This window comes from Mrakia frigida (assembly GCF_051309035.1).
Source record: "Mrakia frigida strain ATCC 22029 unplaced genomic scaffold BDY24scaffold_40, whole genome shotgun sequence".
Lineage (NCBI taxonomy): Eukaryota > Fungi > Basidiomycota > Tremellomycetes > Cystofilobasidiales > Mrakiaceae > Mrakia > Mrakia frigida.
In genome coordinates, this window is record NW_027481241.1 from 109,653 (window position 1) to 125,218 (window position 15,566).

The 15,566-nt window shown below is 54.0% G+C and overlaps 4 protein-coding genes across 4 annotated transcripts; 2 read left to right on the top strand and 2 right to left on the bottom strand.

Moving 5' to 3' along the window:
• The first annotated feature begins 1,922 nt into the window (after positions 1–1,922).
• SPC2 (signal peptidase complex subunit SPC2) lies at positions 1,923–3,302 on the top strand. The gene is made up of 5 exons (XM_076642186.1): positions 1,923–2,188; positions 2,342–2,505; positions 2,664–2,760; positions 2,881–2,946; positions 3,039–3,302. Exons 1-5 carry the CDS (start codon positions 1,982–1,984, stop codon positions 3,240–3,242), a joined length of 738 nt encoding a protein of 245 aa, XP_076492904.1. The 5' UTR covers positions 1,923–1,981; the 3' UTR covers positions 3,243–3,302.
• A 208-nt stretch (positions 3,303–3,510) lies between these two features.
• Positions 3,511–5,945, bottom strand: BDY24DRAFT_444644 (uncharacterized protein; the record flags this gene model as incomplete). Its single annotated transcript, XM_076644865.1, has 4 exons — positions 3,511–4,090; positions 4,182–4,266; positions 4,361–4,626; positions 4,721–5,945. 4 exons carry the CDS (start codon positions 5,943–5,945, stop codon positions 3,663–3,665), a joined length of 2,004 nt encoding a protein of 667 aa, XP_076492905.1. The 3' UTR covers positions 3,511–3,662.
• Positions 5,946–6,435: 490 nt separating this feature from the next.
• MSC7 (meiotic recombination directing protein) lies at positions 6,436–10,019 on the bottom strand. Its single transcript, XM_076642187.1, has 18 exons — positions 9,831–10,019; positions 9,596–9,743; positions 9,299–9,481; positions 9,157–9,206; positions 8,998–9,078; positions 8,872–8,923; positions 8,644–8,801; positions 8,508–8,574; positions 8,393–8,421; positions 8,198–8,292; positions 8,066–8,112; positions 7,639–7,968; positions 7,431–7,509; positions 7,261–7,348; positions 7,034–7,088; positions 6,888–6,940; positions 6,733–6,790; positions 6,436–6,641 (listed from the first exon to the last, which is right to left on the bottom strand). The coding sequence occupies exons 1-18, from the start codon at positions 9,981–9,983 to the stop codon at positions 6,517–6,519; spliced, it is 1,851 nt and encodes a 616-aa protein (XP_076492906.1). The 5' UTR covers positions 9,984–10,019; the 3' UTR covers positions 6,436–6,516.
• A 453-nt stretch (positions 10,020–10,472) lies between these two features.
• FOX2 (bifunctional hydroxyacyl-CoA dehydrogenase/enoyl-CoA hydratase FOX2) lies at positions 10,473–15,305 on the top strand. Its single transcript, XM_076642188.1, has 25 exons — positions 10,473–10,589; positions 10,681–10,775; positions 10,950–11,069; positions 11,182–11,213; positions 11,289–11,372; positions 11,437–11,515; positions 11,579–11,682; positions 11,764–11,841; positions 11,924–12,043; positions 12,134–12,211; positions 12,296–12,503; positions 12,581–12,865; positions 12,942–12,959; positions 13,045–13,169; positions 13,248–13,400; positions 13,472–13,544; positions 13,609–13,658; positions 13,732–13,935; positions 14,007–14,189; positions 14,272–14,401; positions 14,477–14,573; positions 14,648–14,718; positions 14,794–14,875; positions 14,950–15,023; positions 15,102–15,305. Exons 1-25 carry the CDS (start codon positions 10,522–10,524, stop codon positions 15,194–15,196), a joined length of 2,706 nt encoding a protein of 901 aa, XP_076492907.1. The 5' UTR covers positions 10,473–10,521; the 3' UTR covers positions 15,197–15,305.
• The last annotated feature ends 261 nt before the right edge of the window (positions 15,306–15,566 follow it).

A 15,566-nucleotide genomic window follows, 5' to 3' on the forward strand; every position in this document is an offset into this window, starting at 1 on the left:
GGAAGTTTGATCGGATCGCTTAAATCTAAAAGCAGAGAGCAGGAAGAAGAGGTGGAGGGTCGAAGTCGAGCTCGCTTCCGACTGACGCGTGCGTCTCGTCTTTCGTTTCGTTTGTAGTTGGCTCTGGCCAAGAAGATGTTGTTGTCTCTTCCCTGTCTCGTAGTCCTTCCTTTCAATAGCTCGGCTGACATTTTATCCTTTGACCTCTCTTGCAATCTGTCAACTTTTCCAGCGATAACCTTTCCTCACTCTGGACTCCTGGAGAGCCTCCATCCCTTTCTTCACCCCTCTCGTCCTTGAAGACCTACATGTCAATCCTTCCTTCACCTCCGCCCTCTCAATCTTCGACGGAGCCAACGATCGCGTCATCTCCAGGCCTTTTCCCTTCCAGCTGAACCGGTCCACGCACCTTCCCGCTCTCAACCATCTTCACGATCTCGTTCGATTCAGATCCGTCGCAGGGAGATCCTACAGGAAGGGTGATATCAGTGAGTTCGAGAACGGGCTGTTTCAGTGTTGGTTGAAGGAGTCAGATGGGAGGATGGCGGAGAAATTGCCGGTCGCGTCGTTGATGAGTTACGAGGTCGGTCAGAAGAGGAAGGATTGGTTTCCTGGTCAGAACGTGAGCTCCCTCGATTACAATCGCACAACAAAGTTTCTAGTTTCTAACTTCTCTGTTGTTTTGGGCCTTGTCAGCTTCAGCGAGTCGAAAAGAACGACGACTCCGATGAAACTGATTCGGACGCGACCTTCGAGGAAGCGGAAGCGAGCGAGTCTAGGAAGTCGACTTTGAGGAAGAGAACTCGAGTCCCAGATTATGAAGAAGTGGATGAATTTTGACTCGCAGTCGCTTTCCTTACCATAGCTTAACACTTTCTAGTGAATCGATGAACGACGCGTTTTGACTTGACTCGAAGGAAAAACGCTCGAAGGGTCATTCCAGTGGTTCTAAGTATGATTATAAGTATGGGATCAGTCTGCTTCGAGTGCTCCGTCATGAAACAGCGGCCGCTGAGTATGTTGAAAGCGAGAGATCCGTAGGTTGTTGACCTCTTCGTTCCGTTGACCTGGACTCAGGAAGGGTCGATGTTGAGCAGAAGGGAAGGGTAGAGGGCTCGAGAACCGATCCAGAAGTGGAAACTGATGGTGAAGGTGTTGAGTAGAAGGGGATTTGAGTTAGAGGATCGAGAGAAGGAGAGATTTGAGGGTAGCGATGGAGGTGATGTCGACGGTGAGGTTCCGCGTTTGAGAGAGCGAGAGGCAGAGATTGATACGAGATGAGGAGTGGTTGGATAGTTCCCTCCGAGGAGTCTGGAGAGATAAAATTGAAAGTAGAGTGCTCAGCGGCGGCGAAAGAGGAACACGGCGTCGAACGAGAGCTCCCTTCTTCCTTTTTCTCTCGGTAGAACAGCCCTTCAGTCGCAAAGAGCGAACCCACAGTGAGATACGCGTAGAGTTAGCTTGACCAGCCGGCCGGGAACTCGAACGAGACTCTTCCTAGAACGCCGAGGGTAGGTGTATCAGAGGGTTCGACGACGCGAAGAAGGAGGTCCCAGTGAGTCGAGAGAGAGAAGAGAGGGCCTGCTGTAGGTGCGATCAAAGAGTATGGGAGTCAGAAAGATGTCTCAGTCGAGATGAAGAGACGCGTGGTTTACGGTGGGCATGCATAGATCGAAGCAGAGAGGGCGAGGCGGTGAGCTTTGGTTGCCTTCCAGTTGGCTCTCACTCCTTCTTGAGATCCTCCACCCCAAAATTACGACTCTGCTCACCAGACCATGTTCAGTAGATCTCCCTTCATGACGTTAATTCCAGAGCAGAGTCGATGAACAAGTAGAAAAGAGATGATGGCGGTCGGAAGATCTTGACGAAGGGAGGCGAATTGACCTTTGGCTTCGGCTCCTCTCTTGCTTCCTCCCCTCTCACCACGACCTCATCAGAAACCTTTCTTCCCCTTCTTACTCTCTCCTCCTTTCTCCTCGCCATGGCCAAGAAACGTTCGAACGCTGCTGCTCCCTTCTCTCCCTCTCCTCCTACGACGACCTCCATCGCTCCAGCCAACGGTTCTTCGACTCCTCCCCTTCCTCCTCCAGCCATCGTCCTTCCAACGCCAGAACCAGGAGCGGTCGTGAAGATCAACAAACTCAACTTGTCAGAAGTCAAAGGCGCGTTTGATGAGGCTATCAAGAAGGTGGGTCGCTCCTTCCATATTTGACGAAGGAGGGAAGGAGGGAGGGAAGGAAGGGGACGAGCTCTGTTCTTCCTCCTCTGCTGGCACCCTTCAAAGCTCGCTCGTCTGACCTTCTTTTACTTCTTTTCGCTCGTGTTCGATGGAAACGGACAGCTCCTGACCTCTCCCCCTCAGTCGTACACTCAATCTCATCGCCATCAGGACGTCAAGCTCGCTCTCGGATGGTCGTCGTGCTTGATCGCTCTGGGAACGGTCGGATGGAGCACCAGAGTCGAATGGGAGGAGAGCAAACGACCGCTAACCATCGCTGTGGCCCTGTGAGTGCATCGTCTCTATGGTTCGGACTTGGGAAACGAGGGAGACGTTTGGATGCGACGAGCTCAAAAGAAGAAAAGGCAGAAGCTGGAGCTGACGCCTCTTTCTCCCTTCCTTGCCCACTCCCTCCTCTCCTTTGTCCTTCGTGCTCGTGTGACAGCTACCTCATCCTTTCGACGATCCAGTGGATCTATTCAACCTATGTGGAGAAGGATTCCATCTTCGTTGGTCGGAGGAAAGCGCTCGTGGACGGAAGGGTGAGCCCTCTGTTCCTCCTTGCTCGAAGCTCTCCTTCTCCCTGAGCTCGCGTCTGACTTGTGCATTCACTTCCCTCCCTTTCCCTCCTCTGCTTCCTCCCTCGCCCCTAAATCCTTCAGATCGAAACCTCCAACATCTCGATAGCAGCCAAAACTTCCCTTCCCAAACCAGCTCGAGTTCCCATCGTTCGTCTCCCTCTCTCTGCGTCTCGTCCCTCCCTCATCCCAAAGCTGACCACAGTTTCCCTTTCTTTCGCTACTCTCTCTCTCCCAAACAGTACACCATCACCCTGTCCTCTTCTCGCTCAACCAACGCTGGGAAATCCCTCCTCGCTCGAGTCTCGCTCTCCTCGTCTCGTCCCATCGGAGAGTTTGTCGACGCGTCGGGTGTGGTGGATTTGAGAGGGATCGAGGACTGGGTGGAAGGGTTGGTTGATCAGGGGAATACGAATGGAGAGGTTGGAGGATCGAAGTCGGATTGATTTGGGTCTGGGCTGGGTTGGTCTCGAGGGGCAGGATCGAATGGGAGCTTGTCTTCAAAATCGAGTGTCGACGCAACCGAAAGAGAGCTCCAGTGGTCGGAGGCGATGTAACTGGCTGGTCAGCAGTGGTCGGTATAGGAACACGTCATCGAGGAAGCTACGCATACTTTGAGTGCTTGGGGTTGCCTCGACCTTGAGCAGGGAAGAGGAGCTGGGACGCGTCGAGGTTGCGAGTCGAGTCGTTCGAAGTCAAGGACGATGGCCGAGCTGATACGATGCTGAAGTGTGTTATAGTTCGACGAGAGGAGAAGTAACGTACGGTAAGGAGCAGAACACAACAAGGCTGAAGTAAGCAAGACGAGAAACCGAAACCACAAAAGCGAAGGAAGGCAAACGCGTCCGAAAGCAAAGCACAACTACCTAACCTCTGCTCCTACTCTCCACCTCCAAAAACCTCTCACAGTCCAACTTCTCTTTCCACCTCAACCTCTCCTCCTCGCCCCGTCCGGGATCCTCTCCGTCCAACCCTCTCGCGACCCTCTCCTCCCGCTCCCTTCTCAAAGCCCTCCTCAGTTCCTCCAACGGCGTCAACCCTCTCGAATCGGTCACGAAGAGCTGAGATCGACTCCTTTGAAGAAGGATCTGGCAAGGAACGAGGAGACCGTGCTGGGCAGCGACGTGAAGGGGAGTGCGCTCGAGGTGATCTTGAACGGCGATGAGGTCGAGAGGACAGGTGAAGAGGGTTTGGGAGAGGTGGGAGGAGGAAGAGGAGGAAGATAAAAGGTACTGGACTGGATGGAGCTGGTGATGGTTGGGGGGTGGAGACGGGAAGAGGGTGGAGTCGGATCCTGAAAAGGGAGGAGGAAAGGAGAGCAGTGATCAGTCGAACGCGTCGAAATGAAGATCCTCTCTGGGATCTTCGAAGCAAGAAGAACCGACCTAAAGGGATACGCCTCGAGGGATGATTGATATCCGTGGTAGCATATCCGAAGAACTTCGTTCGACCCACTCGACGGAACCCGACCTGAAAAAAGAAGACGCGTCGAGTTCGGTCAGTCAACACTTCTCTTTTGTCGCGCGAACCCTTCAGAGAAAGACTGCCGGAACTCAGAACTCACTCTCCTGAAGAACTCAACAGCCCTCTCCGTCACATGGTTGACCTCTTCGGGCGATCTGATCGGAGGGGTTGAAGAAGAGGCGACTGGCCCGAGCGAGTCCCCGAGAGGATCGAAGAATCGAGGGTGGGCGAAGATGAAGCTGGGGATGTAGGAGAGGACGGTTTGAGACTTCATCCTATCGAGGAGTCCGAGGAGAGCTCGAAAGGAGGTAAGTCCGAGACCTTGGGAGCGATGGTGAGGGGAGTGGATGTCGATTTCGTGGAGGTCTAGGACGCACAAGAAGAGGAAAGCGAATCAGTCTCGAGAAGAAAGCGGGTGGCGAAACATGTGTGCTCGTCGTCCTAAGATAACGTTACTCACAGATAAACGTTCCTCGACTGATCTCTGACCCCCAAGCTCCTGATCCACTCTCCTTGCCCTTCGTCAACTCGACCCTTACCCTCCCGTCCGCATCGAAGCACTCGAGGCCGAACTCTCCCATCTCCGTGTCCGCATCGCACAGAACCTCGTGAAACTTCCCCTTCACGATCGTCTCCCTTCTCACGAACGAAGCTCTCATCGAGCCTACCTCAAACCCTTCGCAGAAGATCTGGCGGGAAAGGACGCGACGCCAAGGTGCGCCGGACACGACGGGTAGGGGTTCGGAAGGATTGAGGGACGATGATGATGAGGCTGAGGGATGAGGGATGGAAGGTTTTTGCTTGGAGGAGGAGGAGGTGGGTGGGAGGTTCGGTTGGTGTTGAAGGGAATCGGGCGGGAGGGGAGCTTGAGCGACGAGAGACACCGTCTGAAGGTCGAAAGTCGTCGACCTTCGTTTTTGAAGGGGAGGTTGAGGACCTCTGAAGTCGTCGGAGGTAGGAGAATGAGGAGACTTCCGTTTCGAAGGAGCTCCACCGATGGAGGGCTGGAGGAAAGGAGGAGGGAAGAGGTGCTGGCTGGACGAGGTGGAGGAGGAGTTTGGAAAGTTGAAAGTGGGAGGGTTGTGGATCGTTTGAGGAGGATGCTCGAAGAAAAACTGGTTGGCTTGACTTGAGGAGGATCCGAGGAACGGCTGAGGGTGTTGTTGAGGCTGAGGGAGAGGTGCTGAAGAGGAGGAGGAAGGAGGAGAAGGATGGGGGTGGGGTGTTGCCGAGAACGCGAGCGGGAACGAGACTCCTTGAGACGAGATCAATCTTGAAGGCGTCGGTGCAGCGATATAGTAGAGGGGAAGACGGTTGGTGTTGAGTGGAAGATTTTGAGGGGGGAAGGGAGGAGGTTCGACGGGGTTGAGGACGCTTGGGTAGGTTCCACCTTGAACGACTCGTCGAGTTCCTCCTTCGACTCTGGAAGAAGAGGAGGAAGACGCTATCTCACCTCCTACTGGACTGCCCACTCCCCCTGAACCTCTAGCTCTACCATTCCCTTCCTTCTCCTCCTTGTCTCGCTGCTCCTTCCTCTCCTTCGCCCTCTGCCTCCCACTTTGAAACTCGAGAAGCCTCCCAACGAGGTCGCCTTTGTTCCCGAACCTAGCGAGTCCGTTCGCCAGGAGGATCTTCTTGATTTCAGGAACTCCAAGAGTCCAGAGGTGGTCTTCGGTGAGGTCCATGGACGTTGAGAGGGAAGGAGGGAAGGAGCCGAAAAAAAGCGCATACAGTTCAACGAGGGGAAACGAGAGAGATCGAGTTCGTTTTCAGCCAAACAAGCACTGGAAACTCCAATGACGAAATTTTGAAACCTTCCCTTCCCCTTAGCTCCCTCCAGAAAAAAAATCGATCCTAGCAGAGACTCAAGGGGGACCGAATCAAGCGACGCGTCGGCCTTCTTGCTCTCTCTCCCCCAGCTTTCAACGTTCCTTCTGGATCCCTCCCTTCGATTTCCCTCCGGCTTTGACCTCGTGTGAAGAACCCTGAAACACGAATTCACTCAGCGACCACGCGAGCACTTGGTTAAGCAATGCGGAATAAAGCAAATCGATCGTCGAAAAGAATTCTCCCCGCTTCGTCCGATGAACGCCCTTCCCTCCTTCCCCATCCCAGAGCTTCCGTTTCTCGCTGCGAGTTGGGCTTGGGACGGTCATCCCTGCCGGAGCAAACACAGGCGGTCGTGAAGAGGGAAAGGTCGGAAGGAGAGAGAGAGAGAGAGAGAGCATAAACGAAACTGCATCGATCTTTAGAATCCTAAAGCGAACCGGTTATGATCTCCTTGATCCCTTGTCCCACCTCTAGGAGCGAGCTTCCGTACATCAGCCTAACAAGACCCGAGACGAAGCTCCACGATTTCGTGATTGACTTGACCGGGAAATCTACGGACGAAGGAGGGGAAGTGGGAGTCAGCCGCGGTTTGTCGAGAAAGAGAGACCAATTCGAACGGGCGACGACGAGTCAACAACTCACCGACTGGAGAAGGAATGGAAGTTTGGACGAGCCCGAAGAAGCGATCCTCCATGATCGCCTAGAAGGACGGCCGAGAAGGGGAAGGAGAGAGGAAGAAGTCGGAGGTCAGTCAAATTGGTCGATCCATCTCTCGAGAGGGTGGGAAAAGAACGAACCTTGACGTTGCAGAGCCCTCGAAGTCCTTCGGGTCCACCGAATCGCCCATAGCCTGGAAAGGGGAAGGAAAGGAAGAAGTAGGGCGTAAGGGACCGCGGCGAAAGAAGAGGGACTCTGGGGAGACGGACGGAGGACGGGAACGAACCAGATGCCTTGCACCCTCCGAAAGGTTGACTCTGGTCGAGGTAGAAGACTCCAACTAGGAAGAGACGTAGTAGAAATCGAGGAAGGGAGCGGTAAGCGTTTGTGAGTGACGAAAGGGAGAGAGAACGAAGAGGGAGGGGAACGAACACTGTTTTAAAATTTCAACCGACGGGAATGAGGACAGCCAGTGATTCTTCGGAGACGCTGTTACGCAGATCGACTACTCACATCGTTGATAGAGACCATTCCACACTGCAGGCGAGAGGCGACGTCTCGAGCCTCAGCCTTGTTTCGACCGTAAACGGAAGCACCGAGTCTGCGTCGAAGTTGAACGAAATCAAAGTCAGCTTTCTAGCTCGAAACGTCCAGCGAAAGAGCAGCACAGAAGAAGAACCTACCCGTATCTAGAGCCGTTCGCGATCTCAACAGCTTCGTCGATGGTGTCGTACGAGAGGATCAACATGATGGGTCCAAAGACTAGCGAGAGAGAGAAAAGAAGAAGGCGCGGTTCGGTCAGCACTGGTTCTTCTTCGCTGTCCCCTCTTTCTCTACCCAGCCTTCTACCAACCAGGCCGCCGTCTCTAGATAACAAAACGACAAGCTTACCTTCCTCCCGAGCAATCCTCATCGAGCTTTTCACGCCCACCAACATCGTAGGCTCGAAGAAAGCTCCCTCGACGCCCTTCTCCTTCCCACCCTCCCACCTCTTCCCACCGAGGACCAACCTCGCTCCATCTTTCACAGCCTCTCCAACAAGCTTCTCAAACTCTCCGAACCGAGCGTCGGAGATCATGGCTCCCGAGTCGACGGGCGTTCCAGTTGAGTTGGGAGCGAGAGTAGCACCAAGACGGAAGGAGGAGATTCGAGCTTCGAGGCGAGGGATGAGGGTTGAGAGGAGGGACGAGTGGACGATGAAGCGCTCCGTTGCGATGCAGCCTGGAGAAGTAAAGTGGTGGAGCGGGCGTGAGAAAAAACGGAGGGGCGTGAAGGAAGAGGAAGAGACGAAGACTGGACGACGAAGACGAAGGCTTACCTTGTCCGGAGCTTTGGAAAGTGGCTCGCAGGAAAGTGGACTCGAACCTGAGATCGAATGAGAACAACGAAAGGGAAGGATTAGTTGAGCTCGAGGGAGGGAGTCGATGCAACGAGACGGTGGGGGACGAACTGCTTGATGTCCGCCGAAGGAAGAAGGATAGCTGGATCCTTACCACCGAGCTCCATAGTACAGGGGATGAGATTTTTCGTGGCGGAGAGGGCGACCTGGGAGAAGAAGGAAGAAGGAAGGAAGTCATGGTCAGTATCGAGACGGAGACGCGTCGAGACCGGGAAGAGGGTTGCGATTGAGTAAGGCTGCTCGCACCTTTCGAGCGACTTGCTCGCTACCGATAACTGATAGAGAGAAGAACAACGAGATGGGAGATGCGTCAGCTCGAATGGTGGATGAGGCAGGGGACGCGTCGACGGAGAAATCTCACAAGTGATATGCCGGATCTTCTCGTGTTCTGTAAGAGCAGCAGCTTCCTCGGGGTAGCAGATGACGAGCTAGTGAGACGAACGACCGTAACGTCAGTTTTAAAGAGGGATCGAGTCGCAGAGGCGGGAGCAACTCACTTGAAGAACCTCAGGATCGAATCCGTGCTCGGCCAGACAAGTTCGAACGACGTCGACGAAGAAGTTGGAGGACCAAGCTACCTGCTCGGAGCACTTGAGAACGAGGGAGTTTCCTGAGAAAAGAGCCGCTGAGATCTGAGAGAGGGAGTTGTGGAAGGCTGGAGAGGATCGAGACGCGTGAGCTCGACGACGAAGAAACATGCGAGAGAAGGAGGAGCTCAGACTCACGGTAGTTCCAAGAGACACAGGCTGCGACGGTTCCGAGAGGTTCGTAGTGGACCTAGTGGGCAAAGAAGGAGCGACGACCGTGGTCAGCTTCGCGGCTGTTTGAAAGACGAGCGAGGAGAGACGAACTTTCGCAGATTTGTGCGAGAGGATGAGGTTTCCAGCTCGACTCTCGGGCCGAAGGTACTCCTCTCCATGCTTGATGAGCCACTGAAGGTAGGAGAAGCAGCAGAAAGGGAGTGAGCTCGGAAGACGCGGGAGGAACGAGGACTGAAAACGAAAGCTCACCTCGAGCTTCGAACAAGTCGTAATGATCTCTCCAAAGGCAGAATCCAACACTGCAGCAATCATGTCACACACTTCAGCTCTGCGACTATCCCTCCTCTTCCAATCTCCGAGCGAGGAACGTCGTTCGGGAACCTGAGCTCACTAGTCTTCCCTGTGTCCCTCACACCAACCTTCGAGATCTCTTCCAGGTCCCTAGTAATCCAAACCATCAGACTCCTCAGAACGGCTCTCCTCTCCCTGAAGGTAGTCTTGCCCCAGCTTTTCTGAGCTGCATCGGCTTTGAGGACTTTGGCGTTGATGGTTGAAGATGAATCGGCGGGGAGGGCTGAACGAAACGAAGATGGAAGAAGAAGGAAGGGACAGAGTGTCAGCTTTAGCTTCCCTGTTTTGAGCTTGAAAAGACTTAGGAGGATGCTGAGAAGACAGGAGGTGGACGCACTAGCGATGTGCATGTTGGAAGCTGGATCGAAGCAGGTGATGAACTTGTCGTTCTTGTTGGAAGAAGGAGGGAGGAGGGAAGCATCGTCGAGGTGCGAGGTGATGGAGGGATGGGCGAGCTTGGGTCCCTTCCAGGTTGAGGAGCTCTCCTGTAGATATCATAGGTGTGAAGATCAGCTTTGGGCTCACCTTGGAGTTCCGAGCTGGTGATCTAAAAGAAGGAGGAAGGGACTTACAGGAGGAAAATGAACAGGGAAAGTCCGAGCGTCCTTCGACTCTCTTGCGAGCCATCGACTGAGGACGAGTCCGAAAGCGAGTCCAGCGGCGGTGAGAAGGGTGGTCTTGATGACCTCCGGGGAAGGGACGAAGTCTGCTGTGTCGATAATCATCTCTGGGAAAGGAAGGAGGGAAGGAGGCGATTGAAGTCGGAGGGAGGGAAGAAAGGTTGAGCTCGAAACTCGTTCGACTTCCCTTCCCTTCCCTGCCACCTTCGCAACGATCTCAGCAACCATCTAGGTGTTTGGACTCGAGAATCCAGCTGTTTTAGGTTGATAGAACAAAAAAGGTGATCTAGAAAGTGAACATCAGGAAATTGGACTGAGAAGAAAAGAGTCGCGTCGAGCGACCTTCTTTGTTGACCGGAGGAGCTCATTGCCCTTCCTCTCACTCCAGAGAAAAAGGGAGATCAAAACCAGTCAATTTAAGAGCTCGGAGAGACCCAGAATCTCTGACCGAGGTGAAACAACGAAAAATACTACTCGAGCTGAAGGAGGGCTTGAACGTGATCTCGCTCCGGCTACTTGGGCCTCTCAGCGCTTCTATCGATCCGACCTCCTTCCTTCCCTTGTTCTTTTTAGTTTCTACCCCCCAACCCCCACCCACCCCCCCATCAACCAATCAACCATCCCCACCCATCTTCTTTCCACCATGTCTTCCATCTCTTTCCGTGATCAAGTAGTGATTGTGACTGGAGCTGGTTCAGGAATCGGACGAGTGTGAGTCGAACGAAACCATCGAGCTCAACTCTCCCTGTCCCGCTTCCTTTCTCCAGCGAAGCTGACTTTTTGCTCTCACCCCTTCTTGTAGATACGCTCTGTTCTTCGCCCGTCTAGGAGCCAAGCTGGTCATCAACGATGTTAGCAAGGAGAACGCTGAGAAGGTTATGAACGAGATCGTGAACGGTGAGCTTCGTCCTCTCTTCCCTCCCTCCCTCCCTGCTTCCCTCTTCCTCCCCCTTCCCTCACCATTTAGGCTTCGCTCTACTAGACTCGCTCGACCTACTGTCATCCGACAACTCTTCTTCTGCTCTATCTATGGATCGCTGACTCTCTCGTTCATCGTCCATCTTCCTTCAGCCGGAGGTCAAGCTGTGATTTCCCCACACTCAGTCACAGATGGCCACCTCATCGTTCAGGACGCTCAGAAGGCTTTCGGAGGACGAGTAGACATCCTCATCAACAACGCTGGTATCCTTCGTAAGTAGATCCTCAAGTATCTCGACGGAAAAGGAGGGAAAGGGAAGGGCAACGAGCTGATCTCGGGTTCCTCTTACCGGTCCTCTCGCTCTTCTTTCCTCGACTTTTGTAGGAGACAAGTCGTTCAAGAACATGTCAGAGCAGGTTCGTTCTCTCTTGTACTCCTCCGTACATCCTCACACTCTGGGCTGACGCTATATCTTCGGGTTTGAATCGTAGGAGTGGGATCTCGTCGTTCTCGTTCACTTGAAGGGAGCTTTCGCCATGAGCAAAGCCGTCTGGCCGATCATGAGGAGCCAGAAGGTTCGTTTGCTACCTCTTCTCCTATCTAGAGCTCAAGCTGATCTTTACTACTTGTACTCTTCAGCACGGACGAATCGTCAACACTACTTCTGCCGCCGCTCTCTACGGAAACCGAGGACAGGCCAACTACTCTGCCGCTAAGAGTGAGCTCTCGTCTCCTCCCTCCTCGCTTTGGCCCTTTGCTGAATCTTCCTTCTCTTTTTAAGTGGGACTCGTCGCCTTCACCAAAACCCTGGCTCGAGAGGGAGCCAAGTACGGAATCGCTGTCAACGTTATCGCTCCTATGGCCGCGTCCGCCATGACCGAGACTGTTCGTCTTCTACCTTTCTCCCACCTCGTCGTCGCTCTCAAGCCTGTTCTGACCGAACCTCATCTCTTCAACCCTTGACAGGTCATGCCTCCTGAGATGCTCAAGTCTCTCAAGCCCGAGTTCGTCGCTCCCTTGGTTGGAGTTCTTTGCGCCAGCTCTGTGAGTCGCGACTTTCCTCTCCTTCCCTCTCCTCGTCTCAATTTACTGACTGCGTCTCCCTCTTCGTCTCGATTAAATGCAGGGAGTTCCTCCTATCTCTGGTCGAATCTTCGAGGTCGGAGCTGGATTCGTTTCCGAGGTTCGATGGGAGCAGAGCAAGGGAGTCGTTTTCAAGACCGACGCGACCTTCACGCCAAGTGCTGTACGTCCTCCTCTTCCTTTTTCTCGAAGTCTCGGTTTGAAGTAACGAGGCTCATACTCACCTTTCATATTTTCCCTTCCTCTTTATCAGGTCAAAGCTCGATTCTCGGACATCAGGGACTTCAAGGACGCTGATCACCACGAGTCGATGTCGGACAAGGACATGATGGTGAGGAGCGAACGACCATTTACGAGCCCGAAGCCAACTGATAACACTCTGCTGACGTTCGATAACCTTCTCCCTCTGTACCAGGCCGTCCTCAAGCAAGCTGCTTCCCTCGCCCCAAACCAGCAATCCAACCCTCCCGTCGCCTTCAACAAGCAGATTGTCGTCATCACCGGAGCTGGAGCTGGTCTTGGACGAGCCTACGCCTTGATGTTCGCCAAGTTGGGAGCTGGAGTCGTCGTGAACGATGTGAGCGAGAAAGGAGCCAAGGCTGTTGTCGACGAGATCGTCGCAGGTTCGTCGCGTCCCCTCCTCCCTCTTCCTTTCACTTCCTCCCCTCTGACCTTCGTCCTCTTTCGACCTTCTTCGCAGCTGGAGGAAACGCTATTGCCTGTGTTGCCTCGGCCGAGGACTCTGCTGCCATCATCTCTACCGCTCTCAACGCTCCCTTCAACCCTTCCAAGCGAATCGACGTCCTCATCGCCAACGCCGGTATCCTTCGAGACAAGTCCTTCCAGTCGATGCAGGAGAGCGATTGGGACCAGGTCATCGCTATTCATCTCAAGGCTACCTTCAAGTGCGCGAAGGAGGTCTGGCCCATCATGCAGAAGCAGAAGGGAGGAAGAATCGTGACCACCGCTTCGGGAGTCGGAATCTGTGAGTTTGGACGCGTCCCTTCTTCCCTGACTCCTCCAAGACGTAAGCTGACCCTCTTTTCTTCCCTCCTTTGCAGACGGAAACTTCGGACAAGGTGAGTCCACGATTCATCCTCGTGAAGTACCGTTCGAAATGACTCAGACCTGACGCGTCTTCGTTTCCTTTCTTTCCTCTCCCAGCCAACTACTCCACCGCTAAGGCTGCCATCCTCGGTCTCACCCGAACTCTCGCCATAGAGGGAGAGAACTACGGAATCAGGGTCAACTGCATCGCTCCCAGTGCCGGAACCGCCATGACTCAAACCGTCCGTTCTTCCCTTCTCTCCTTTCCGTTCTCCCCTCCTCGACTGACCTCGGACCTTTTCTTACTTCGTCTTCGACAGGTCTGGCCTCAAGAGATGGTCGACGCTTTCAAGCCCGACTTCGTCGCTCCTCTCGTTGGATACCTCGCTTCTCAGGACTGCGAGACCTCGGGAGAGCTCTTCGAGGTTTCCGGAGGATGGGCTGCTCAGGTTCGGTGGGAGCGATCTGGAGGAGTGAGTTCAATCCCAAGCTTTTCTCCCCTCGACCTTCGAACTCCGACTGATATACCTTCGTTTGACTACAGCACGGATTCCCCAACGATCGACCTCTCACCCCCGAGGACATCGTCAAGCAGTGGAAGAAGATCACCAACTTCAGTGAGTCGACTCGCTTTGCTCTTCTTCTTCTGCTCGAGCTGACATCTCCTTATTCTCTTTGCAGAGGATGGACGATCCACTCACCCTTCCTCGACTTCTGAGGCTCTTCAGCAGGTTCGTCTTCTTTCTGTCGCTCTGCTTACCTCGTCGACGCGTCTGACCTGCCTCTTTTTCCTCTCCGTCTCAGATCATCGAAAACTTCGACAACAAGGCTTCCAGCTCTTCCTCCGACGACTCCGAGGACCCTCAGATTGTCAAGGACGCGAAGGCCAACGTTCCCGAGCCCGACGAGTTCACTTACTCCGAGCGGGACGTGATCCTGTACGCTTTGGGAGTCGGAGCCACCGAGAAGGATCTCAAGTGGGTCTACGAGCAAGACGACGCTTTCTCGGTACGTTCTATTCTTTCTCCGCTGGTCGAGGAGCTTGTCTGACCTTTCCTTCACCTTTCTTCTCTCCTCAGGCTCTCCCAACCTTCGGAGTCATCCCTCAGTTCGCCTCCGGAGGATCCATCCCCTTCGACTTCGTTCCCAACTTCAGCCCCGCCAAGCTTCTTCACGGAGAGCAGTACCTCAAGATCGTCGGACCCATCCCTACCAGTGGTACTCTCGTCAGTCAGGCGAGGCTGCTCGAGGTTCTCGACAAGGTGCGTTGTTTCTCTCTCGTCCGTCCGTTCCTTCGAGCTCAAAGACTGACCTCTTCTCTCCTTTTTTGCCCTGAAATCACAGGGAAAGGCCGCCTCCGTCACCGTCATCATCGACACGGTTGACAAGGCTACCGGAAAGAAGGTCTTCGAGAACCAGTCGACCGTTGTGCTTCGAGGAAGTGGAGGATTCGGAGGAAAGGTCAAGGGAAGCGGTGAGTCTTCACGTCTTCTCTTCCTTCTGCTTTCGAACGAATACTGATGAGTCTCTTTCCCTTCTTGCTCTGAAGATCGAGGAGCCGCTAGTGCCGCCAACAAACCTCCTGCTCGAGCTCCTGACGCGACTGTCGAGGAGAAGACCCTTCCTCAACAGGCTGCTCTCTACCGGTTCGTCCACCCTTCCCTGTACCCTATATAGGCTCTCTCGAGCTGACATATCTTCCTTTTGCCTCTTTCAAAAGACTCTCTGGCGATCTGAACCCCCTGCATCTCGACCCTTCGTTCGCTTCGATGGGTGGATTCGATAAGCCCAGTTCGTTCTCGTTCTTCTTCTCTCTTTCGTTCCCGCTGCGCTTGAGCTGACCTCGACGCTCTCTCCTCTTCTCAGTTCTCCACGGACTCTGCTCGTTCGGTATCGCTGGAAAACACGTCCTGCAGACCTTCGGAGAGTACGAGGACATCAAAGTTCGGTGAGTCGTCGCCTTTTCTCTTTCTCTCCTTTCTCATTCCTCCGCTGACTCCGATCTCCCTTCCTCGCCTCCAGATTCGCGGGTGTGGTCTACCCTGGAGAGACTCTTGTCACTGAGATGTGGAAGGAGGGAGATAAGGTCATCTTCAGTGAGTCCAGCCGTCGTCTCCTCATTCCTTTCTCTCTCGACTCCGACTGACCACTTTGACCTTCGCTTCCTTTCGCAGCCGTCAAGGTCAAGGAGAGGAACGCCTACGCTCTCGCTGCTTCTGCTGCTACGCTGAAAAACGGTGGAGGAGGTCAGGTTAAGGCGAAGCTTTGATTGAAACGTCTTGTCTCTCTCGATTCGTTCATTGTTACGATTGCTTTCTTCCCTCTTTCTCTATGTACGCCTCGACATTATGACTCGATACCATCTCTGTTCTGTTCTCTTCTTCACCTCCGAGCAAATCTTCAAGCCCCCAAATACAACTGCGCTCCGAAACGAAAGTCCAAGCTCACCGGACCCTTCCTTCCCTCTCTTCCTCCCAACTCTCTCTCCCCTTTCCGACAACATGTCTCGCACTCTGTCCGCGCTCACTCGGCTTTCCTCCTTTCGTCCCATCGCCTCAACATCCGCTCGTTCCTTCTCCAGCTCAAACTCTCTGCTATCAAAGACTTACTGTGTCCGTCTCCTCCCTCCCTCTCCTCTC

Coding starts and splice junctions, on each gene's coding strand:
- SPC2 (XM_076642186.1), top strand. CDS start 1,982: ATGGCCAAGAAACGTTCGAACGCTGCTGCTCCCTTCTCTCCCTCTCCT. Junction 2,506..2,663: donor CTAACCATCGCTGTGGCCCT/GTGAGTGCATCG, acceptor CTCGTGTGACAG/CTACCTCATCCTTTCGACGA. Junction 2,947..3,038: donor AACCAGCTCGAGTTCCCATC/GTTCGTCTCCCT, acceptor TCTCCCAAACAG/TACACCATCACCCTGTCCTC.
- MSC7 (XM_076642187.1), bottom strand. CDS start 9,983: ATGATTATCGACACAGCAGACTTCGTCCCTTCCCCGGAGGTCATCAAG. Junction 8,575..8,643: donor TCGATCCTGAGGTTCTTCAA/GTGAGTTGCTCC, acceptor TCGTCTCACTAG/CTCGTCATCTGCTACCCCGA. Junction 7,349..7,430: donor GCGAACGGCTCTAGATACGG/GTAGGTTCTTCT, acceptor ACTTCGACGCAG/ACTCGGTGCTTCCGTTTACG.
- FOX2 (XM_076642188.1), top strand. CDS start 10,522: ATGTCTTCCATCTCTTTCCGTGATCAAGTAGTGATTGTGACTGGAGCT. Junction 11,070..11,181: donor CAACAACGCTGGTATCCTTC/GTAAGTAGATCC, acceptor CGACTTTTGTAG/GAGACAAGTCGTTCAAGAAC. Junction 13,936..14,006: donor AGCAAGACGACGCTTTCTCG/GTACGTTCTATT, acceptor TTCTCTCCTCAG/GCTCTCCCAACCTTCGGAGT.